At 40.2% G+C, this 26269-nt stretch overlaps 1 protein-coding gene across 2 annotated transcripts in view; it reads right to left on the bottom strand.

Annotated features, from left to right (window-relative positions):
• Positions 1-6247: 6247 nt before the first annotated feature.
• Positions 6248-26269, bottom strand: part of AGBL1 (AGBL carboxypeptidase 1) — a 696557-nt gene continuing 676535 nt past the window's right edge. The window contains exon 23 of one of the 2 annotated variants that reach the window (XM_047086819.1): positions 6248-6449. In XM_047086819.1, coding sequence (XP_046942775.1) covers positions 6248-6449 — 202 coding nt within the window. Of the gene's footprint in view, positions 6456-26269 lie in introns of both variants that reach the window. The other variant, XM_047086820.1, reaches the window with a different exon arrangement.

Genomic DNA, 26269 nt, shown 5'->3' with positions numbered 1-26269 from the left:
ATACAGAACTGACCTCGACACCGCTTCTTGTCCTGACCCCCAGAGAATGAAGCCACACTCAGATACCTCAAATGAATTGTTCCCAACAACTGTACTTCATTATTATTAGTAACATTTTGGGAGGGGGAGTGGGGGTTGGTAGTAATACGTGTCTGCTGCTAAGAAATCATTTTAACCCCATTCACCCTAGAAAAGATCGTTAGAAACTCCTAATCAGAATAACCAGCTGTTCCAGGCTCCCATCCATTGCTCTATTCTGTCTTGTCATGAGACCCAGATGTGGTTTATTTGGTAATTCTTCCACAAGTATGCAGTCTCTTCCAAAGAGAACTGAATCCATTTTTCTTCGTGGCCGAAGCAGGCTCAAAATATATACATCCTACAAGACTAGTTTATGCCATACGCTGATGAGAGGGCCTCACCTTCTCCCCAAAAGTTTTCCATCTCAATTTGTGTGTGGCAGTATGGGGCAAAGGCACTATCTAGCGGTGCCCTGCTTTTGTAATCATGAGTCTGATAATGAATTTTCCCTCACTCACTCTGTTTATAGGCTTTACTCTGCACCTACATTGTGTGTGTGTGTGTGTGTGTGTGTGTGTGTGTGTGTTGTATGGTAGGGAACTCAAGCTCAAGTCCATCTCCATTGTGTTGAAATGCGTGCAGTAGATGATTTTAAGTGATATGCAATTGTATTCTCTTTTTATTAGGCACTGAAAGACCATAATACAACCCATTTTTACCCAAAAATGTCTTTTTACCGCTTTCTTTTTTCTAAACAACACTCTTTATCAAGAATCAGTTGGGCACTCATGAAGCCAAAGTGCTGCATGAACAAAAGAGGACATCTGTTGAGAAGACAGCAGCAGGCTCCAGACCTAATGAATTATTTTTGCCCAAAAAAAAAGCTCTCATGGTGAGTACCCAGGCTACTGTGTCTGTGTCTTTCCAAGACTGGAGCCTTTAGGGGGCTGGAGCAGGGTGGACCAGCAGGGCTAAGGGAATCTATCACTCTAATGCCAATGCAAATGTTCAGACCCACCATGCAGGCCACTGTCCTGAGTCCCTAACAAGGATGACTTATGGCAGGCATTTCACGGATGCTCCTTCTCTTGGCAGAGAGCAGAGGCTCCCCTTGGAACATGAAACCTACTCTACAGCTCGGCTGTCCAGGCTGGGAAATAAAAGCTGTGCATGAGAACTCCTCCTCTTAGGGATGTAATGCGACCTTACTTGTGTTGGCATCCCTCAAGGTGAGCTTGTAACTCAAGAATCAGGTTATTTTCAAATGTTCCCTGTGGCTCTGAATCCTTTTTTTTCTGGAGGCCTGGAAGCAACTGGAGCCAATGGATGGAGTTTTTGGATTCTCACTGAAAAGATTGCAAGAAGTGGCCAGGCAGCCAAGTTGGCACGAGGCACAGGGAGCCATGTGCCAGCTCCCACTGAAGCGAGCCGATGGTCCAAAGCACCTGGATGAATACTGCAGCCACTTAGAGATTCTGCTCCTATATCTTCTCTGCTCTATCTAAACATTTGTACAATACAGGCCAGGGCAAGGCCACTCTGTTCCTTCTTAAGCTTGCCTCACATGGGAAACAGTCTTCCGTGGCAACTGTCAGTTTGGGAGGCTGAGATGTGCACATGGTAGGCACCCTTTTAGTGAAATCACTTACCTTTCCTGTAACACAAACTCTGATTTGAGATGGAAGATGAAGGGATTTAAGGGAAATATATGGGATTTCACTGAGACCTTAGGTGTTCAGGTTTGAGGCGGGGGGAAGACACATTTGACTGCCTTCGATGTGTCAAGAAGTATGCTAGATGCAGGGAGAGATAGCAAGAAAATATCAGGGGCGTGTGTCTTAGACGAATCTACCCATCAGCCACTGGGGGTGGGGCTATAAAAAATGCACAAATAAAATTGTAACTAGAAAGCGTGCTTTAGAAGGTATGCCTAAACAGTGCAACAGGGACACAGAAGAGAGATGATATAACTTGGCTTGGGTGATTAGGAAAGGCTTTACAGAAGAAAGGTGATATTTGAACTGGGCCTTGCAACCCCCACATGAGATAATGGGAGATGCTCATCAGAGACAGAAGAAAAATGTGATCATGTTTGAAAATTCAGAGGGTTTTTATGGAGCTATGTGGCTCAAGAAGTGGTGTGTGTGTGTGTGTGTGTGTGTGTGTGTGTTCACACACACTGTATATGTGTGATGGGATAAAATAAAGTTGTGTCCTATGGCAAACTAAAGAGTTTGGATAATAGCGGAACCTGAGTCTGTAAAGAAGATTGGGGCCAGGTTGTGCAGGGATCTTTTTCCTGTAGGAACTATGAAGCTAAGAAGTTTTCTATCCCAGGAAAGTGTCAAGAGCAGCCAGTAGATTCCACCCTTAGGGGATCATGGAAGCATGATCTTTATGGGATCGCAAGAAGCATTGTGCTTCTCTACCCTCAATAGGACTATCCTAAAGACATAACAAGCAAGCTACCCCCCTTTGCCCCCATCAGAGAAAGTGCACAGGGCTCCCCCAGGAAACTGAAGCATCCCCACCCACACCCCTGCCAGACAGAGCACTGGATAACGACGGATACACGATACCTGTGCCATGACCTGGCCCCAACATCACTTCTCTAGACTCTCATCCCACCCCTGCACACTTTGAACCACATCTGCTTCCCATTGGAGCCTCCCACTCCCAGGAATTATTGAGTGATCTTGTTTGGCTCTGAGTTTGGTAGAAGAGGGTATTAAGAACAGTTCACCATAGTGGTTTGGCCAGCAAGAGACATGTCTGGCCAGGCTGGAAGAGCCACTCCTATGACTATCTGGAGCTGACTTCCCAGTGAGTCCTCTCTTCCCCCCAGACTGAACACTGGTGAGGTGTGACACAGAATGGCCTTCAGTCCCAGTGGCAAGAGAGGGAAGTAAGCTCTCTCTCCAGGTCCTCTGTTCCCTACAAACAAACTCCTTCCCAGCTGACTTGCACCTGGGCTTACTTGTTCAAGACTTCCACATAGTCCCTATCTCACTGGATATAACTCTCCTTCTACTGATGCACCTCTGGCTTCTAGGAGTCCTTTCCAAATGGACATGTCATGGGCCCCCAGTATTCAACATGGCCCTAAACTGCACTCATTATCTCTCACCTCACTTCAAACTTGCTGATCTTCAAATATGGAAATGTTACACCTAGGGTACTCATGCTATTAAACTACCAGCACAGCAGGGTGTCCAATCCATCAGTCATAAGCAAGTACTTATGCAGTGGTGCTGATGCATGCCTGCGGACATCACTCCTGGGCATGTTTCTGCGGAACATTCCTTGTCTCTGGCAGCACGTTCAGAATGAAATTCAACTTTTCCATCAAGGCACGTCAAATGTTGCTTGATCATCTCGATGCCAATCTTAATTTCATCTCTTGTCACTCCCTTCCCTTACCCGCATGCAAACACATCTTTTAAGCCGGTCACGCTCATCATTTTATTTCAAGCTGTAACCCCAACACAGGGCTTTTGCACAATCTCTTTCTACTTCTTAGCATCCTTCTTCTCCTTTTTACCTGAAAACCCTTGTACATCCTTCAAGAATCACATCTTGGTAATGTTTCCCACCACTGCTGCTCCATTAGATTTGGTGATTCCAACACTGTCTACCAACACAAGCTTCACAAAGGCATGTGCCACTGTATTAAAGTGTGTATTGCTCATCTTTCCCACTGAACTGCAAACATCTTCAAGTAGAGTGGGTCCTTTTCTCTGCATCCTTAGAGCTTAGTAAAGTACAGGACACATAATAGGTGTTCAATATATGCTTGTTACATAGACAAACCACATGTTCCATGTCCCTGGCTTTCCCCGAACATGCATAGAAATTTACAATGTCCTGATCACTTTCTTCTCAGAAACCTATCAGGTAATGAGAAGCTCATCCCATAAACTAATTTGAGCTGGGGAACAAAGTGGTGATGATGAGTTAGTATTATTTCTGTCCTTCCCGACAGTTACATTTTCAGCAAAACTATCTTCTTGACTCCTCAAAACAAGGAAAGAACAGAAACTTTATGTTACCTTCTATTTAAGAGTGGAAAGGTTTATGAGAGAAGTTCAGGACTGCTGTTATCTGGGATTTGAATTCAATGTCTTTGTTATTTCCCTTAAACCTCTTATATATGTTATAGACATCTGAGTGTCATAGTGCAAAGAATGGATATAGGATTTCTGAACTATAGCAAAGAAATTTGGAAGGGAGTTGGAAAAAGAAGAGACTATAAATAATAATAGTAGTGGTAATAATAATACTACTAATAATAATAACATCAGCTCCTTAAATCATAACACACATGACTTTCTCCTATGCCTTGGGGCTACATTATGGCAAAGTTTTACTGTGTGGTTTTCTGCTGGTCTAGAGGGTTGCTATGAGTTTTTTCTGAGATGACTGTTTCCCAAATCTCTTGGTGGTGATTGGTTTATCAAGGAAAGTATTTGGCAGTATTTGATCTCCAGTTTGTATTATTTCCTTTTCCCTAGGCCCACCTCAAATAAAGACTATATTTTCCAACCTCTCTTGCAGCTACCTGCGGTCATAGGACCTCTTTCTAGATGGTGGGATTAAGGAGAAGCATAATGCATGGCTTTTGAAATACAGAGACTGTGTTCTTCTTTTTCTATCTTTCTTATTGCCGACTGACATGTAGATACAAAGGCTGACGCTTTAGCAGCCATCTTAGATTAAGAGTAAAACCAACCAACACACAGCAGACCTGGAAGCCCATACAAGTTGAGTGCTGGACACCATGTACTTATGATACCAGCTCTGGCCTACCTCTATATGGAAACCACACAAAAGAGAAATAGATTTCTGTTTCACAAAAGCTACTGCAATTTTGGATTTTCAATCTCTCAGAGCCAAACCTAACCATAACTAAATATATATACGGCATCTGGACAAATGTAAGTTTGATCTACCCTATTTTCTCCATCTTATCTGTCATTCAGTACCTGTCTTCCATGCCCCTTCTCACCCTTTCTGCATGGGCCCTGTATATGTCGTCGTCTAAATCTCTAATCTATTTGCCTCTGCATGCTGAAGGCTCTTGCTCCATTTCACTTATTCTATGACATTCCAACCTCCTACACTCTGCTCCTATGTAACCTCCTTCCCAATCCCCTCCAGGAAGAGGGAGTACTTTCCAACCATGTGGCTTTAGGTAATGTTTTGTGTAACTGTGAAAGTACTCATACAGAATGTTCTACTTGTACTATGGAGGAAAAGAAGCCAACATTGTTGAGTGTCTATCATGTGCCAATCCTTTATATTATTATATATTATCTTGTTTCATCTTTATGATAACTTTATGATAAAGATATGATATAGACATGTTCATCTCAATTGTATGTATAAGAAAACTGAGGTTTGGGGAAATTTAATTAGTTGCCTTAGTTCTCATAACAAGTGACTGCCAGAGTCAAGATATGAGCCACATCTGTCTGAGCCTGAAGTGAATGATTTTTCCAGTATGGCTTGCTGCCTCCCAGCATTATGGTTAGTGGCCTGAATTCATAGGATTTTCAAGTTTGTAGAAACCATTGGCCATGTCTTGTTCAGTATTGTGCCTTCTCCCTTAGAACCTAGGACGGGTCCTGGTTTATACTGGATCTGTAAAATATATACTGTTAAAACAGACCAAGCATGATGCTTGCAAATTTTTGGTTGTGCAGCCTTTCGTGTTCAATAATTCAGAAACTAAATATGCTGCTAGGACTCTCAGAAGTCTCAGTAGGGCTCACAATTTGTGCTGAGGAGCTCAGATGCTATAGTAGGAAGACAACAATAGGAGGTAATACTCATATTTAGAACAACTTAAACAACCACATAGAAATCTGGCTGAGAAGCCAAAAAGTAGCCTCAACTCCTCCTTCCAGTCTGCTCCGACTTCAAGCATAGGAATGGAGAGGAGCGCAAAATAGTGTTGAGAGGATCCATGGTAATCCTGAAAGCAGCCCATTCTAGCATAATGGCAGCATGCAAGGGCTCCAAAGGCCACCTAACTATGTCTGTAAAATGGCATAATTATGAAGTAGCCGGTCTCTATGCATAGTGGCACTAGAACAAAATCTGGAAATAGGTTGCTGAGCTCACGTGGGCCGGTTTTTTGCACCAACACTGTAGTTTCTGATGGTGAAGAAACTACTTAGCCGTTAGTCCAATGGTTAGGGACTTGGAACTCACTACAACCCTGGGGCTATGGGATGGCTTTTCTTCCCTGTCCTGACCCCTCCTCCTCTTCCCCTCCCTCATCCTTGTTGAAAGCACACTCCTGGATCTGCCGGTCCAGCTCAGAGAAGCTTCCTTCCTGGTCTGAGCTGTTGTCTGTACTGTAATCAATCTCCTCCATGCAGGGGGGCTCATCATCCAGTTCTGAAGTGACGCTGCTCCTGCTGCTGCTGCGTCTGCCATGGGTTCCCAGGAAATGGGAGACGAAAGGAAGGAGAGGAAGGGAAGGAAGGAAAAAGGGACGAAGAATACAGAAGGGAAGGGAAGGAGAGAGGGAGGTGGGGAGAAAGGAGAGGAAAATGAAAAGAGAAGTTACAAGGAGCGTTTACAAGTGATTGCAAAGCAAGAATGAAAGTTATCCTCTAGGCGTTGTAATCTCAACACTCCCTGCTCTTCTAAATATGTTTCAGGCACGGTTTTCTGTGTCCTCCGCCATTATTTTGAGATGTGGGGAGGAAATCACATAAAATCTTTGGGTTTCCTTCCTCCTTTGCAAGAAGAATCTGCATTTCGAAGTCCAACCAGAAGATTTCCAGTCAGAAGAGGTGGACAACCTCACATATTTAAGATCTCTGAGGTCTTTTGGGCTCAAAGTGAAACATCTGAGAAGGGTGTCACTGAGTATCAGAGAATGTCATGTCAACTATGCCCAGGGAAGAGTGGAATTGGAATTCAGGTAGCGGAGACCAGAAGCTTTAATGTTTCTCACTGTAACTCACAGCACTCTGAGTCTGTGCATTAGTTCTCCTTCATTACGATGGATGGTTTATTGGAGTTAGACAATTAATCCAGGTTGAAATTAATAAAGGAGGGAGTAAGTAAGTAGGCAGACAGCATTCCTTTTCTACGGTGCTTGTGCTTCCCATCATCTGCCTTCTCTCCCTTTTATGTTAGTTTATTCACAAATGGAAGATCAGCAGGGGTTGACCAGTAAGAGGTAGCAGGAATGGACAACAAACCTTGACCACATATTGTGAGCAGGGGATATTTCCTCCCAAGGAACGGTGTATCTACCTCATTTGCATGAGGTACCTTCTTTCCTGAAGACTTTCTAATCACTCCCTACTTAGGACTTAACCAATTAGGATTAACAGCGTGCTGGGTTTCTACTCTGTGATTTATAGAAGGCAAGCACTTCATAAATCAGGCAGAGCCGTTCATCCACCTGGCTTGCCATAAACAATGAAAATGGGTAATCAGCAGCACAGTTACATGTTAGCTTGGGAAATGAATCAGAGTCCAGTTTCTTAATTGTCTACTGACTGATGGGAGCAGCTTCCATGCTCTCCAGGCCCTCAGTCTCCTAAACTGAAGGTCTGGTGGGACATTGCCCGAATGGAGAGAAAAGGGAAGAAATATGAACCGTGTTTCCACAGCACCACAGCATTAAATTGTTATCATATTTTACAGGCAGAGTTGTGGGTGATAAAGCAGCTGAGTAAAGGAAGGTAAGAGCTGCCCAACTGTAACATGAGCTCAAGTCAGCAAGAACTGATTGCCTTGACTCAACTGTCACCCTACCGGGCACTGAGATGACATTCTGTACAATGTCAAGAGGCTGAGCTTAAATCCTGGCTATGAGACCTTGGAAAACCCCTCAGTCTCACAGAATGTCAATAATAACACCTCAGGAGGTGTTGTGAATACTGAATCAGAAAGCACACAGATGCTATCTAGCAGAGTGCCTTGCAAAGTAAAGGCAATCAACAAATGTTAATTCCACCGCGCTACCCTGGACACGAAAGAAGACCGAGACATGGTGTTGCAGGAGGGCGGACATTGCGATTTGTTGGTTCACACCTGGGTTATAACTACAGCAAAACCATTCAGACTGGCACGGCTAGTAACTTCTCTGAGGCATCATTTTTATCCTGCTACTTCCAAATGCAGGAACTTGCAATGACTCTTTCTTGCTTATTAATGGCAATATGGTATTGATGGATGGGATGTTCTCTCCAGGGTCCTGTTGGCAGGAGTCCATGAGTGAACTACAGGGTCAGTCTTCCCCTAACGAGGGCCTGTCTTGCCTCCACTGCGGGGTCTGCTCTGGTCACTGATGGACCTGGACCTTTCCTACCACAGCCAAGTTGTCAGGCTGTCCTGGTTGTGATCCTCCAAACACACCGGACTAAGTGTTTTTCCAAGACTTTGTTCAGGTAGCCAAATTCTCATATCTAAAATGGATTTCCAACTCCTCAGCATCCAACAAAATGTGATATATCATTTCTAAAAGCTCATCTTCATTTCCACCGAATGACTGCTTTGATGGCTTCATCTCTTTGAGATTTTCTTCTTTTAAATACTAATCTTCACATTCTTAAATTCTTTTTATCCTTAATAATGTTTCCAGGCCTATGGTGAATCAGGCCCACATCATTTGCTCATTCTATATTATTCTATAGAATGTCTACAGTGTGCTGAGACCTATAATAAACAGTTGCCACATTGAACATATAGCAAGTATGTATGTAGAAAAATCTATGTTTTGGACCATCTTTGGGGGAATTACTTTTTATTTGAGTTCTTCTTCAAAGATTTTCTATACTAATTACACCATAATTATCACGTTAGTGATTTTACTGCTTTCAAACAAACGTGGTTTCTTCTGTCACTGAGATATATAACATAAAATAAGCGTATAATATATTGTTAATTACATTTTATACATATATGATATTATACATATATATATATTTAATTTATATATGCAAAGACCTAAAAAACTTCATGTCTCTCACTTATTTTCCAAATAAAATGTAAGTATTGTAATAAATTAGAAAATCAAATTACATACTGAGGGATTTCTTCTTCTGTATAGACAGAGAAGACTTCTCTTTTTTCCTCCTCATAAATTATCCTGGATATTTTAAAACAAACAGAAGAAGAGTCTGAAATGTGGATGAAATATGGAGGGAAGGGAGTTGACGAGATGAGGTCTCAGGACTAATGGACAATACAGTGGTGATCTCCGTCTTTTGTCTTTGCCCCTTACATCCCTGACTTGGAGCTAGACAAGCTGACAATGTGGAAATACTAACAGGTGTGGAGAAAAAGAGCCCCAAGAGCTAGTTCTCTCTAGCCAGATGGTAAGGGAAGAGGCAGTCTAGCAAGAAAGACCAGTTTAAACCATACTAGCCTGACTCGAGCCAAACACCACCGAAAAACCAGTGGGCCCACACCCATCCCACCAAGGGAAGCAGGGAGCCTAGACTTCTACTCCCACTAGACTGTAACAAGGTGCCCACAATCCCTTCCTTTCTCCCAAGCTGAGGCATCAGAGTGGGTAGAATAGGGAGCCAGAGCTTTCATTCCTAGTGCCCAGTAGTGAGGTCCCTTACCCATCAATACCACTGGAGGCCATGGGGGAGCCTGGGCTTCCATGCACAACTGTTAGTAACAAGACTAACCCCACCAATGCCAGTGGAGGGCAGCAGAAGGGCCCTCTTGCCCCTGTGACCCAGAGTGATATTAGTGAAGGCCTAGAGGGGACCTGAAACTCTCCCCACTGCCCAGCAGTAACAAGGGGCCCTCTCACGCAAGGTGTCAATGTGGCTAAATGGGGTACCTAGACTTTCACCCCCACTTGGCTGTACAAAGTCCCTTCTTCTCCTATCTGGGTTGTGCCAGAGGAGACCAGTTTAAACAGAAGATTTGAATAAAATCTTAGTCTTATAGCATAATGTTCAAAACGTCAAGGTTTCAATGAGTATAAAATTACTCATCACACCAAGAATCAGGACAACCAATAGATACAAACACCAACATGACAGGGAATCATCCAGTGAGAATTTTAAAGCAGACGTCACACAAGTGCTCCACCGAGAATGATGGATATACATGAAAATAAATGTAATGCCACAGGAAAGAAATAGAAAATCACAGATATATTATATTATATTATATTATATTATATTATATTTATTATATTTATTATATTTATTATATTTATTATATTATATATATACACACACACATATATATGTATATATGACATATAAACAAAATATAAAAAAATCAAATTAAATTTTAGAAGTGAGAAGTGTACAATAACAGAAATGTAAAATATGGCAAAGAAATAGAAAGTCTTGCAAAGAAATAGAAGGCACAAAGGAGAATCAGATGGAAAGTTGAAAATTGAAAAATAAAAATAAATAAATGAACAAAAAATTCAGCAGATGGACTTAACAGCAGAATCGAAGAGACAGGGGAAGGATTTGGTGGACTTGAAAATAAAACAATAGAAATTACTCAATCTGTACATTAGTGAAAATAGACTAAACCAACGAGCAGGACACTAAGACCCTGTGCACTATAACAGAAAATCTAACATTCATTCCATCAGAGTCTCAAAAAGAAGAAAATCTGGGGCGCCTGGGTGGCGCAGTCGGTTAAGCGTCCGACTTCAGCCAGGTCACAATCTCGCGGTCCGTGAGTTCGAGCCCCGCGTCAGGCTCTGGGCTGATGGCTCGGAGCCTGGAGCCTGTTTCCGATTCTGTGTCTCCCTCTCTCTCTGCCCCTCCCCCGTTCATGCTCTGTCTCTCTGTCCCAAAAAAAATAAATAAACGTTGAAAAAAAAATTAAAAAAAAAAAAAGAAGAAAATCTGAATAAGTAATGGTTGAAAACTTCTTAAATTTGGCAAAAGACATAAGCTTACAAGTACAAGAAACTGAGCAAAGCCCAGACAGATAAACTCAAAAATATCCACACCAAGACAAATTACCACCAACCTTCTGAAAAACAAAGGCACACCAAAAATCTCAGAGGCAGTGAGAGAGAAACATAGGGAAATGACACTAAAAAAAAAAAAAATATTTGAATGGCAGCAGAGTTCTCTTCAGAAAGCATAGACACTAGAAGAAAATGGCACACTCATTCTTCAAGGCTGAAAGAAAAGAACTATCAGCCTAGAATGCTGAAATCAGAAAAAAAAAAAAAATTCCAACAATGAAGGGAAAATTAAAGGCATTCTTATAGGAAGTAAAGTTTTGAGACTCTGTTGATGACAGACCCACCCTGTAAGAATTGCTAAAGGAATACTCTAAACAGAAATAAAATAATAGAAGAAGAAATTTTAGAACATGAGGAATAAGGAAAGGACATCAAAAGAGGAAAAATATGGATAAATACAAAAGGTTTCTCTTTTCCTCTTTGTTTGACAACATAGCATTGTCAACTTGTGTGACATGTTCTCCTTGTATTATATAAATATTGAAGATCATTATATGACAAATGGGGGGCAAAGAAGGTACAGGGAGGTAAGTTTTGTACAGTTTGCTTGAACTGGTAACAATGTGACACCAGTTGATCATAACAAGTTGTGTGTATATAATGTAGTATTTTCAGAACGAAAAATGTAATACATAGAGATACACTCAAGCACCTATAGATAAATTAAAATGGAATTCTAAAAAATATCCATTCACAGAAGACAGGAGAAAGAAAACAGAGATAAAAGAAAAGAGAGAAAGTACAAATAGAGAAACAATAAATGGAAATCTTAGCCCTAACATACCAATAACATTAAGTGTAAATGTTGAAATACACCAATTAAGCGAGATTGTCAGAGTGGATTAAAAATGTGATGAAACCATATGCTGTCTATAATAAATCACTTAAAGTATAATGACATAGGTACACTGCAAGTCAAAGAATGGAAAAGATATTCCATACAAACATTAATAAAAAAAGTAGGAGTGGCTCTATTAATATCAGATAAGGTGTTGTCAGAGTAAAGGAAATAACCATGGGCATAGGGGTATATGATGATAAAAATGTCCATAAAAATGTGTATACACCAAAGTTGCATAAATATGTGAAGCAAAAACTGATAGAACTGAAAGGAGAATTAAACAAATCTATAATTATAGCTCAAGACTCCAAAATTCCTTTCTCAATGGTTGACTAAACAACTAGACAGAAAATCAGCAACAACACTATCAACCAACAAGCTATAACTGACATTAATAAAATACTTCACCCCTAAACAGCAGAACACATATTCCTTTCCAATGCACATGGAATATATACCCATATGGAACATATCCTCAACTCTACATAAAGCTCAATAAATTTAAAAGGAGCAAAATTGTACAGAGTGTATTAACTGACCACAATGGAATTAAGCCAGAAATTGAAAACAGAAAGACAAAAGGAAAGTTCCCAAACACTTGGAAAGTAAGTAAAAACATCACTAAATAATGCAGAAGGTCAAATAGGATATTTCAAGGGAAAATAAAAAAAATGCATTGAATTGAATGAAATTGCAAATACAACCTATCAAAATCTGTGAGACATAGAGCCATGGTGAGAGGGAAATTTACAGCAGTAAATGCTTACCTTAGAAAAGTCTAAAATCAAAAATCTACTACTATCTCAGGAAGTAGAAACTATAAGTGCAAAATAAACCCAAAGCAGGTAAAAAACAAGGACAGAAATAATAAAGAAATAGAAACCAATGTAATTGAAACAGAAAAACAATAGGGGAAATCAATGAGAAAAAGAGCTGACTGTTTGGAAAAAAATCTATAAAATTGACTAACCTCTAACAAGCCTAACAAAGAAAAGAACAAGGAAGCACTAAATACCAATATCAAAAATGAAAGAGGACAATCACTTCAGACTCTGCAGCCATCAAAAGGATAAGGGAATACCACAAAAAACTCTATGCACATAAATTTGACAATGTAGATTATATGGACCAATTCCTCAAAAAGTAAAAACTACAACAATTCACCTACTATGAAATAGTTCACTTGAATAGCTCCATAACTATTAAGAAAATTGAATTTATAATTTAAAACTCTCAAAAAAGAAACTCTAAGCCTAGGCCCAGATATTTTCACTGGAGAATTCTACAACATGATTAAAAAAGAATTAACACCAATTCTACACAATCTTTTCCGGAAAATAAGAGGAGAGAGAACACTTCCTATTCATTTTATGAGTCAAGTATTACCCTGATACTAAAATTAGATAAAGACACTGAAAAGAAAGAAAGAAAACTACAGACAAATATCCATTATGAATATAAATCCTTAACAAACTATTAGCAAATTGAGTTCAGCATTATATAAAAAAAGAATGACACACCCTGACCCAGTAGAGTTAATTCCAGGGATTCAAGACGGGTTCAATATTAAAAAAATCAATCAGTGGAAGCCATACATTAATAGACTAATGAAGAAAATCACACGATCATATAAATTTATGCAGAAAAATCATCTGACAAAATTAAACACCCGTTTAGGGAGAACTCCAAGAATAGATAGCCATAAAGGGGGACTTCCTGGCCTTGATAAAGAACTCATATGAAAACCTACATCTATTATACTTAACAGTGAAAAACTGAATGCTCTTTCCTATGACTAGGAACAAGTCAAGATGTCTAATGTCATCATTGCCTTTCAACAGAGTGGTAGAATCTTTAGTCAGCTCAGTGAGGCAGGGAGAGAATATAAAGGCGTACAGGCAGGAAAGCGAGAGATGTAACTATCTCCCATTTGGGGAATGTACAAAAACAAAAACTATCAAAGAAGCAAAAAATAACCTCTGGAACTATAAGTGAGATCATGAGGTCATAGGTAACAAGATCAACATACAAAAATCAACTATAGTAGTAACAATGAACATTTTAAAGTCACCAGACTTTTATAACCACTAAACAAAACTGAAACATCTAGGCGTTAATAGAACAAAACACATCCCAGACTTGTATGCTAAGAAATGCAAAAAGCTGATGACAGAAATCCAAGAAGATTTAATAAATGGAGGAATGGACATGGCTTAGAAGACTCAACATTGCAAAGATGGCAATTTTCCCTGAAATGACACACAAACATAATGCAGTCTTATCAAAATTCCAAAAATACTTCTGTGGATATAGAAAATGTAATGCAAAAATCCGTGTGGAAAAGGCCAAGGAAACAGCTAAAACGATTTTGAAAACAAAAATAAAGTAGGAAGGAGGAACCACTCCATTCAATTTCAGGACATATTGTATAGCGATAGTTAATCAAGACTGTATGCTTCTGGCAGAGTGACAGACACACAGATCAACAAAATAGGACCGAGAATTCAGAAATCTATCCATACAGGTAGATTTAATAATCTACCAACTAATTTTAATAATCTATCCAATTTATTTTTGACCAAAGTATAAAATGTATATTTGACCAAAGCACAAAGCAACTCAACCACTAGGAGGGTTTATAATTTTGCATTTTATAAAAAGCCAAGAGATTTTGCAAAAGAAAGACATCAGAAAACACGCAAGACCTCAAGAAACCTAAAGCTATGTGTTTTCCTTACAGATGTGCAGGTTGGGCTAGGGGAGGACTTTATGTGAGAAAGTCTAAGCAACTCAAAGATGAAACAGAATAAAGATCTCAGAAATGAGAAAGACATGGTCAGAAAAATGTTGATGAGCATAGAGCTACGTTAAATATATAAGGCTGATCTGGAAGTGATGTTTATAAAACAGAATATAAGTGTTATAAATCTTGTCAATGTAAAAACGATGTTACAACTAATACAAATAAAAATGATGTATGAATTGGAAAAGAAATCCAAATCAGAATCATTGATCATTTACAGGGTGACTCGATAGGGCAAATATGAAATTCAAAAATAAAAACAAGAAATAGAGGCTTAAATTTAAGAATGTAATGTTAACAAAGTAATAATTGGAAAACTCAATTGCTGAAAGGGGGAACAACTTGATGAATAAAGAATACAGATAACATGAAAGATTTGGGCCCCCCCAAATTGTACTTTGAGTATAAACAGAATGATTCTGGTTGCTGAAACCCTAAGGCCCTCATGAGAAACAAACATAAAATGACCATGTAGATATTCGTTCAAAAGCCTAAGTACATGGAGCTCCCATTGGAGGAGGTGAAGGATATAGCCTGCCCAAGGTGCATGCCAATACAAAATTACAGATCACGTAAGGAAATAATTAATTCACTTTAAGCAAGAATCAGCAGCAATAAAAAAGCAGCATAAGCAGATATCCACAAACCTGAAATAATATGACAATCTGGGAAGAAGCTACAGAATAAGGATATTTAAAATGATAAGTGGGCTGGGACACCTGGGTAGCTCAGCCCGTTGGGCGACTGCTTCGGCCTAGGTCACGATATCTCTGGTCCCGAGTTCTAGCTCCACGGCGGGCTCTGTGCTGACACCTCGAAGCCTGGAGCCTGTTTCAGATTCTGTGTCTCCCTCTTTCTCTGCTCCTCCCCCACTCACACTCTGTCTCTCTCTCTCTCTCTCAAAAATAAATAAACATTAAAAAAATAATATAAGATAAAATAATTAGCAGGAGCAGCTGGGTGGCTCAGCTGTCCTGACTTTGGCTCAGGTCATGATCTCACCGATCCTGAGTTGGAGCCCCACGTTGAACTTTGTGCTGACAGCTCAGAGCCTGGAGCCTGCTTCGGATTCTGTGTCTCCCTCTCTCTCTGCCCCTCCTCTGCTTCTACTCTGTCTCTCTCTCAAAAATAAGTAAACATTAAATTTTTTTAAATGATTAAGGGATTAGAATAAGTTCCGGAAGCATAATGAAAGAATTATATTCTTTTGGGAAAAAAAAAAAAAGGCAAATGTGGAAATTGAACAGATTACCTCTAGAAGAAAAAATATACAATAAACAGCTCGATGGAACAGTTCAACAACACAAAAGACACAGTGAAACAGAGAATTCATAAACAAGAAGATAGATGTATACAGGGGGGTTTAGGTTAAATCGGTAACGGGCAATCTCCAAAAACATAATAATTGGAAGATGGTAGCTCTCAAATTGAAGAAATACTCTGGAAAGCAGGAAAATTTAAGAAACAAAACGAAATCCAAAATTATGCACATCAGGATGAATACCAATAAAGAAAGAGCACATAAGAGAAATCGGGAAAGAAAAGACATATTGCCCTTAAATGAATGACATTTAAAGCAACAGATTTCCCATTAAAACACAAATAAAGCGGGGAACTAGGTAAAGAGAACTCTGTGATATCCTGGCAGCTTTCCTATAAACCTAAATCTACTCCAAACTACAAAATTTAATTTTAAAAAGTGATGGCAATGTTACACCTAGCCAGAAAAAAACCCAAACAACACCAAACAATGAATTAATGTCTTCAGAATGCTGAGGGAAAACAAACCCCAAGCTGCAATTACAGACTAAAACATACAAAAAAACAAACCTTTATTTTTTGTAAATGAGAGCAAAATAAATACATTTTCCCACACGTGGATCATCACTGAAGGAACGACTAATGTGTATATTTCTGTAAGGAGGAAACTAAATTCATAAGGAAGAAATAAGATCTTGAGAAATGAGTTTGTAAAAAAACAGTTGCTAAACATGGGATCATACGAAAAATATGCTCCTACAGTCTGACCTTGGTTACATTTCAACAGTAAGAATAGAGTGACTTAAAATAGTGACCAAGAGAGTGTGAGTAGAAGTGACGTTTGACACTTTCCACCCTGGCCTTGGAGTTCCCTGAACGAGTGAGAGATCCTCCATGGATTCTACATTTTCTAATATATTATATTATATTATATTATATTATATTATATTATATTATATTATATATTATTATTTATATATACATATGCCATAAATGATTATTTTAGTGAGAAAAATGATATTAAAATGTTTTTAATCTAAAAAGATAAAAGAAAATTTGGGAGAAAAAAGTAGGGAAAGATATAAAGAAAAAAAGGAAAGAAAGTAAAGAGAGAAAGAGGGAAGGAAGGAAGGGGGGAAGGAGGAAGGAAGGAGGGAGGGAAGGAAGAGGGGAGGGAGGGAGGAATGAGGGAGAGAGGGAAAGAGGAAGGAGGGAGGGAAGGAAGGGGGAGGGAGGGAGGCAGAAAGAAGGGAAGGAAGGGGGAGGGAAGGAAGGAAGGAGAGAGGGGGGAAGGAGGGAGGGAAGGAAGAGGGGAGGGAGGGAGGGAGGGCAGGAGGGAGGAAAGGGGATAGATAGGGAAGATAAATTGCTAGTGGCAGGTGTCCCTGCAAGGGGTCAGTCAGGGTTGCTATATATATCCTTCCACTGCTCAGTCCATTATCTTATTTCCTTTGGATAAAATTGCTCACGCCCCGTAAAATGCTAGTAAAGTCATCCTTGACGTCTCAGCCTATCTATCTCATCTTGAAGGCAAAGCTGGCATCCCATCTCTTCTTTGAAATCTTGGCCAAGAACAGTGACCACTCTCCTTTCTTTCTCTTGTACAAGCACCTAGTGGGACCACTCTCTCTGACGTGTGGCTGACATTACTGTCTAATATTCCTGTCAGTGTTAATAAACGATTCTACGTGTGTTGACCTTTGGCTAATTGCCAGACTGCTAGTTGCACTGTCCTCATGCCCAAGGCAGTGGCACACTGGCCCCCTCTCATTAGCTGTTTGCTCCTTCCAGGCAATTCTTTACCCTCCTAAAGAGCCTCACCCTAATGTTAGCCCAGCACACCAGAATAGTAAATAGAGCCCTGGCATCCAGGCAGAACCTTGTAAGGGCAGGCAGCATTCTACATGGCAGGGAGCAGGCTTGAGTTTCCAAAATGAAGCTGCCAACATCATCAAGAGTTGCTCTCTCTGCAGCTTACAGATTCAACTACCTTAGCTCCTTCTCTCTTTCTCTCATTTTCCCAAACTGATGAATTCAACAAGAAAGAATCACAATATCCAACTTACATTAAATATAAATAAAAGGAACTGGGGCGCCTGGGTGGCACAGTCAGTTGAGGGTCCGACTTCGGCTCAGATCATGATCTTGCGGTTTGTGAGTTTGAGCCCTGTGTGGAGTTCTGTGCTGACAGCTCAGAGCCTGGAGCCTGCTTTGGATTCCATGTCTCCCTGTCTCGCTCTCCCCTCCCCTGCTCGCGCTCTGTGCTCTGCCTCACTTTCTCAACAATAAATAAAACAATAAAAAGTATATTTAAAAACTAAAAGGAATTAACTTTATGCAGAAATCAAACTGTTTCCATTAGTAGGGTGCTCCTTTTTTTTTTTTTAAGTTTATTTTGAGAGAGAGAGAGAGCACAAGCAGGGGAGGGGGGGAGAGAGAAGGAGACAGAGAGAGAATCCCAACCGGACTCCACACCCTCAGCTCAGTCTGACACGGGGCTCAAACCCACAAACAGTGAGATCATGACCTGAGCTGAAGTCAGATGCTTAACCAACTGAGCCCCCCAGGTGCCCCAGGAGGCTGCTCCTTCATACCCAGATGGGGGAAATGTATGGAGAAAACACCTGAAAAGTGACTTTATTTCTTCCTTTTCACCAGGATGCTTTTGATAGCCTGGAGACACACATTCAAAAGTCACTTTGGATGGTGTTGGAGAACCCTGTGGTACAGGAGGGAAAATGTAAATCAGACATCAGACATAAACCCGGAGTCAAAGAATCACAGCTTTGAATCCTGGCTTCAAAGATCAAGTGAGAAACAGGGATCTACCTTCTCTGCACTCCACTGTCTTCACCTACAGAGTGGATCTTACCTGCTTTCTCCGTGCAATGATATGAGGGGGAAGCAGATTTCCTAGCACAAAACCTCGCCGGAATTTTCATTCCCCTTTCCTTTCCACAGCGTTTGCAGACAAGGCATGAAAATATTTTTATCCTGGGAGGTTCATCATCTTCCTCCTCAAATATAAACCCAATAAACGCCGCTTGCAAATAGTTTCTAAGCAAAGCCATTAACAAGTCTCCATCCCTTGCAATTCATCCAAGCCAGCCTGTACAGCAATTTGCAAATTTATGATGTGATAGATAGAATTTCTTTGTTTTGATTTTTCATTTGCATATTTATTGAGATATGACGATCTTAATTAGTTCTGCCTTTTTTGTTTTGTTTGTTTTCTTGGTTGGGAAGAGACAGCTTTCCATAGTGCAAAATAATTCTGCATGCTAACAGGGTGACCAAAACCCAGCCTGTGGCATTCCTCTATGTTGATGCTGCTTAAAATGCAGCTTTGTGGATTCTCTTTTCACTTGTTTCCTCTTTAAATGCTGAGGTAATGCTAAAGACTTGGGTGAATGCCAGACCTCAAGAGGCAGCCACCTACTGAGAAGCAAGAGAACACTTTTAAGATTCCAAACACTTACACTCATCCTCCATGTTCTCCCCAGACTACCTATCACCCATCACCCATCACCCTCCCGAAAAAGCTGAGCCCTACCAAATGCCTCTTCAAAATGCAGCCCTGTAGCATCCTGGCTTTTTCAAGGAGAAAATGCAATGGAATTCTCTGGGAGGATGCATCCCAGAGGAGTATTTCGACACTCTGCTCACACTGGGCTTTTTGTCCTTGACCCTCTATTTAGTTTCTTCAGGAGCAGAGCTGTGTGAATTCTGTGCCCCGTCGGAGAGACACGGGCAGCCTAGCTGATAACACGTAAACACGTAAAGACAGACGGATTATGCCCGGTATGAATATCTCACCATCCATCATCACCCAGAACAATTAGCATGATTCCCTAGAGTTTCCCATTTGCCAAGTTCTTCACAGCATCACGAAATCTGTCACCGATTCAACACTTATACGAGGAAGGATATAATTTATTATTTCCCTGGGATTTGGGCTCTTTTTTTTTTTGGATTTGTTTATTAAAATAAACCCAGTAATGGAGAATTTCCTGTATACAGAGTAAAGCACTAGGCACCATTGGTAAAGGGAAAAAATATTAGCACTGCTAATCACCTACTGTGTGCCAGATGCTTTGCATTTACTTTCATTTCACTTAAAATACATTCAGATATGCGTATCTATGGGGCAATATTATGATTCCGATTTTACAGTCGGGAAAAGAGAGACCTTGGGCGTTTAGGAAATGTTCTCATTATCTTAAAGCTACACATGGCACGAAGATGTCCGATAATCAGATAAGATCAAGGGTTCCTGTATCCTTCAATTTAATCAGTAGATACTGACATATACAAGCTACTTTGCCTAAGGATGAAATGGGAGGAGATATTAATTCAGCCAAAATCAGTCATGGGCTCTGCCAAGTGGTCTAGAGTTCTAGAAAATGTCCAATGTCGTTCTCACCAAAAAGTCGTGGTGATAAATGTCCTACTTCTTACTGGTCAAATGACTCTGTGATGACGTCGGCTATGTGGTCCAAATTCTTCACAAAAATAGAAATGCCGAATAAAACAGGATGAGAGTGGGTGAGGAAAGAATGAAAACAAAAGTGGGGACAGACAGACAGAGAGAGAGAGATGGAGTGATGGAGATGGTCTGTGAGGTGTTTAGTAACACTTGCTCAACCAGGTTGCCAGCAAGTGTTTCCCCCTTACGTTCTCATAACTTCTATGAGAAGTGAGTTGACTTAAGTGGCCTGAAAAAAACAAAATATGTAGGATGCTGGTTCACTGTGGAGGATCGTCAGGAGCTGAAAAATTTGGCAACTGTATGACTGAAGATTTCTGAGGGATCCACTGAGGTTTCAGACATGCACTTTAAAGTCTTCATCTAGAACAGCTGATGAAGTACCATGAGCCAAGTCAATTCATGTGCTCAGTCCTTTTGTTAGAAACTGATCTGGTTGGTAGTAAAACAGAGTTGGGGTCTGTGGTGTATGGTTGGCCATACTCCGCAGCTAAGTGATCTAGAGATGTGAACTAACCCACAAAGGTATCCAACTCAAGAGCATTATGACCTGATGTCAACTGACTAAAGGTGTTTGTGGGCCAGTCTGTCACTTCAGAAATGAATGATAATGGGAGCTCAGGCTACTACCCACTCCCAAACCTGCTCTCCACCATTCTCACCGTATTTTCTCATTGAAGAGCTCCAAGTGCACCCTCTTGAATATTTGTAGATGACTACTAAAGAGCTACAACATAATGAGGCAAGCTAAAATATTTGCCATTGGATACATTCCCTTTAACAGTGGAACACATGGGGCCATGGAAGTTTCAATGGCCAAACAAAACCAAACAAAACCAAACAAAAACAAAAACCAAAAAACCACTCTACAGTGGCACCAAACAATCAAACTGTGATTATGTCTCACTCAATTACACTGCTCTAACACTCACCATTATCTTTCAAGAACTTGAAAAACAACATTTTCTCACTGTCTGGAAAAAAACAAAACAAAACAAAACAGAACATCTAAGAGAAGTACACATTTGCCGAAACCACTTAGATTTCTGTGTAATGTTTGGTGCAACTTTCTCTGCTAAGGGGTATTGCCACTCAAATGTTATGTTAGAAGGACTTTCCTTTTCTTATATGCTTCAAACCACAAGTAAATAAGCCTGGTTACCAGAAATAAAGTAAACAACATTATCAAGGATAAATCATGCGATAGGAAAGGTCAGGGGTGATTTCTCAGAAAAAACAAAACAAATGAAATTTAAAAATGTGGACATAGGTTTTGATCTTTTGAAAAATTAAAAGGTAATCTGTGCATTTATGTTCTGACTCATAATTTTATAGACATATCTCCTTAAGTGCCACTCTGCTCTTATTTCTATAACGAACGCTTAATGTTATAAATGTTTATATATTGTTGGTCTCACATTGGAAATGTACGCATTTATTGCTCTCGGCCAATGAAAGCCGTGTGCCATTCTGCACTGCCCTTATTTCAGAAAGTGCTCATTTTTTAACTCCTCCACATTTTTCCCTTTCTGACATGATTTTATGTTCTGGTGAACAGTTTTGACTCCTAATGACTCACAAAAGACATGCAAATAATAGTGCTGGAGGTACAGACAGTGAATACTAGTTTTAAAGCAGCTTGAGGCATGAGCACATTTAAGGAAATTAAGGGTAAAGAAACAGACGATAATGCCCAAGGCCAATGGATGTCTCTATGGAGGTCATTGAGGAAATCCCCTTTTACTGGGGCTTAGAACCACCCCACTCCCTTCCATCCCCAGGAAACGCCATTTTGTGTCTGGATCTCCTTTGGTTACCATACTCTCTCCTAGATTTGTTGACACCTATAAGCCTAGATATAATTCTGGTTGAGATCACTTCTTGATACAACAGACACATCCATGTGGCTGGTTAGCATGTGTGGTTCCGAGGATGACCCTCTGATAAAGTCCATGGCGAAAGGATGGGTCACGGCCCACGTTGCTCTCTTACCCTTGCTGGTCCCAGGACTGAAGTTATTATGTACTCCTTGAGCCCAAAGGAAAAAAATCTAGCTTTCCAAAATCTTGAGACTCTCACTAGGATGCACCCCATATTTCATATCCTTGGCATGTACAGGTAGCAAGAGCGGTGAGAGACTGTAACCCCAAACTCCTCTTCTTTATTATGTTTCTTCCCCAGAGGGTTTAGAGTAAGTGGTTGAGACATTACAACATGTGGAGGTTTATCCACATCATTGTGAATCTATGCTTCTGTGCTGAGATCCCTTTATCCAGGGCTGAGGGAGATGTGGTTTCTCTTTTTGCTAGTTTTTTTTTTAATTTTTTTTTAACATTTATTTATTTTTGAGACAGAGAGAGACAGAGCATGAATGGGGGAGGGTCAGAGAGAGAGGGAGACACAGAATCTGAAACAGGCTCCAGGCTCTGAGCGGTCAGCACAGACCCCGACGTGGGGCTCGAACTCACGGACCATGAGATCATGACAGTCGCTTAACCAACTGAGCCACCCAGGCGCCCCTTTGCTAGTTTTTTTTTTTAACTCCCCTCAATCATACTAACTTAACTGGAGATTTGTAGGAGTCCTTTGATATGATAAAGAGCTTCATAGACCTCACTGTATCCTGTAAGATACCCAACCCAAATTGTAAGATTCATCTGTAGCTAGAACAGTCTGTGGTGGTTGCTGGAACAATGTCAGGGAATCCTAAGTGAAGGAAATGGCATGCTAAAGTATAACATCGGGAACTGTCTCCAAAGGGACAGTGTTATAGGACTTGTACAGCTTTGATTCAGGAGATATTCCCATTTCTACAAATACCTCCTTCTCTCTCAACTCAGAATGCTGGTACCTATTAGAAACTGAAAGCCTTATATGAGAATATAGCAGAATATAGCTTGAGGGAGAAGCTTTAGCAATCCTGGAGGAACGAGCCTTGGCTGAACAAAAGCATGGGTGAGTGTAAAGTCTGAGGTCACACAGGTGGCTTTAAGTGGTTAGGTAGGTGAGTGTTAAAGAAGGAGGTGTTTCAATAATATTACAACATATAAATGTGTCAAATTCCCTTAAATATACACAATGTTGTGTCAAATACACTTCAGTAAAAAAAAGCTCTGATTTGAGGAGCCTGGCTGGGTCAGTCAGTTAAGCATTGACTTCGGCTCAGGTCACAATTCGCAGTTTGTGAGCTTGAGCCCCGTGTCAGGCCCGGAGCCTGGAGCCTGCTTTGGATTCTGTGTCTCCCTCTTTCTCTGCACCTCCCCAGGTTGTACTCTGTCTCTGTCTCTGTCTCTGTCTCTCTCTCAAAAATAAAAACATTAAATTTTTTTTAAAACAAGCTCTAATTTATGGTACAAATGATGGAACAGTTTTAAAGTGAGACCCAAGATAAATAAATAGATCTATCAATAGCTGGATGGACAGACATATATATATATATATATATATATATATATATATATATATATCTTTTCATATATATCTTATTATTTCTATTTGTTTTTCTAAATTGCATTTATGAAGCAGAATCTTTATATAAACTTTACTTTTTTTACTTAGTATCAACATCTTAAACACATATTATAAGCAAAGTCTTTTCACAGAGGGCACTTTGTGAGCTCTCAGAAAACCTCGGTTGCTATCTCTACCCCTTAAGTTAATAGAGTTTTGGTTTATATCAATACTTCTATTATAGAGACTTGATATTACATACCTGGGGAGAAAAAGGAGCTTCTGTAATCTGATCTCTACTTATTTCTTTATCCCACTTTTCAAACTATATTCTCCTGTGTAATCCCTCCATTAAAGTTGGTCTCTCAGCTCTCCTCAAATCCATATGGGGCTTTGCTGTGCCTCTGAATTGGCTCAGAGAAACACATGGACTCTACGTGCAGTGCTGTCCTTCTCACCACTGGTAATGGAAACCCCCATACGTCTGAAGATCAAGCCCAAATATTAGTTACTTGATAAAGAGTCCATCATTACACAGGCTAGAAATAATTACTTATTTGACTTCAGTGCACTGACTTACTGAACTTTCCTTTGGAGGTCAAAGAAATGATTCAGATTAATGTGTAACTCGTTGTTCTTGCTCCTTGCTTTATACACATAAAATGCTCAAAATAAATACCGATTAAAAAATGGCGGAAGAAAAAAACAACAAACCTTTCTTAACACAAGGAAAATGCACTCTGCCCCCAGACTACGGATAATCCTATGTGTCTCTTTTTTTTTTTACTGGCCATCCACAGAAATTGAAGAGATGAGGTATTTAAGAAAATTTCACTTAAAATTTTGAAATTGCAGAATGACAGTACTAGAGTGGACCTCTTCTTTCCAAGATCATTTGCTAAAACTTCGATTTAATTGGTGTTTTTATGTGAGATTCTAGTTGGCTTGCCATGGACAGATCTTTGCGTTCTCAGCCCTAGAAACATAAGGACTGGAGTCAGGTGTTTACAGTTAAAATGAAAGAGTCAGGGGCTCCTGGGTGGCTCAGTCGGTTAATAAGTGCCTTGGTTTCTGCTCAGGTCATGATCTCACGGTGTGTGTTTAATCCCTGCATCAGGCTCTGTGCTGACAGCGTGCAGCCTGCTAGGGATTCTCTCTCACTCTCTCTCTCTCTCTCTCTCTGCCCTCCCCCTGCTCTCTCTCAAAATTAATAAATAAACATTAAAAAAAATTAAAAAGGCAGACATGGATAGAAGTTCAAAAATTTTCAGGATGCGGTAGAAGTTGGAGAGTCTATATGAAAAAACAAAATCAGCATTTGCTATTTAAAGACTCTATTTTGTTATCTTGGGAGCTGTCTCCCAAATTCTATGTTTCTATCAGACTCTCAGGTTTCAGATAAAAGGATTTTGTGTTGCTATTGTTATAGCCTAAAAGAATTCTTTACACAGGGCTTTTTGTTGTAAGAACACAATCCAATCCCCCTGCCTTCTGAAACACCCAGGGATTCCAAGGAGTTTATAGAGCAATGCATTCTGATCTCAGTTGTAGGAAGAAAACCAGTGAGCTGTTGGTTTCAGAACAGAGAGCCCTATATGCTGCCTCCTCCTACCATCAAGCCTGGGGTGAAAGCCACCATTTTGTGGCCACCTGATTCTATTTTGGTTACAAGTTACCTGCAGGCTATCACTTGACCACACATGTTTTTCCTGATAATGACGTCATATGATGGTCAGGTGGAGTGATCCCGGGTGCCAGTGCCACGGAAGGGGAGTGCCACCATCACTGGGAGGAATCACAGGGTAAGTGGAACAAGTAGGAAGTACACATGTTATCAGGTATTATATGATGTTAGTTATTTATCTTCTTGATGGTAAAAAGGATCACCACTCCTTACATCATATACATTTTAAAAGATAGGAGTTGTTTACAATGGATTCTCATCTGGTACAAGCAGACAGCTAAGAAATCGAGTGTTCTTGTAAGGTCTGTGAGAGACACTTGTCAGTAACTTCAGAGGGAGGTTGCCCTGACTCTAACACGCTGAAGTCATTTATGCCACATGCAATTCCAAGGGAATTTAACCAGTAGAGTGTTAACTGATACAATCGATTTTACAATAAACATGACTGGTGACCTTCAAGGAAGTATTTTGATCTGAGCAGTTAACTAGGGACAGTTTGAATTGGGTTAATGAAAAGAAGTTATAAGCTCAAGTGACAACAAAAGTTGTAAGTTTAATATGGCCTATTTTGGAATATTAAAATATCAACTCAATAGGAGACAGTCTCCGATGACCATACCCGTGATGGGACATAGGAGATTATGAGTGTCCTGTCAGGAGCAAGTCACAAAGAGTTTGTCACAAGGAGTCACAAAATAAAATCGCTGTAAGAGGGACTGTGATAATTTGTAATAAAC

Source organism: Lynx rufus, unplaced genomic scaffold (assembly GCF_022079265.1).
Source record: "Lynx rufus isolate CCGP_SWC_20201006 ecotype Redwood Valley unplaced genomic scaffold, mLynRuf1.p SCAF_21, whole genome shotgun sequence".
Lineage (NCBI taxonomy): Eukaryota > Metazoa > Chordata > Mammalia > Carnivora > Felidae > Lynx > Lynx rufus.
This window is presented reverse-complemented; position numbering and strand designations above follow the sequence as displayed.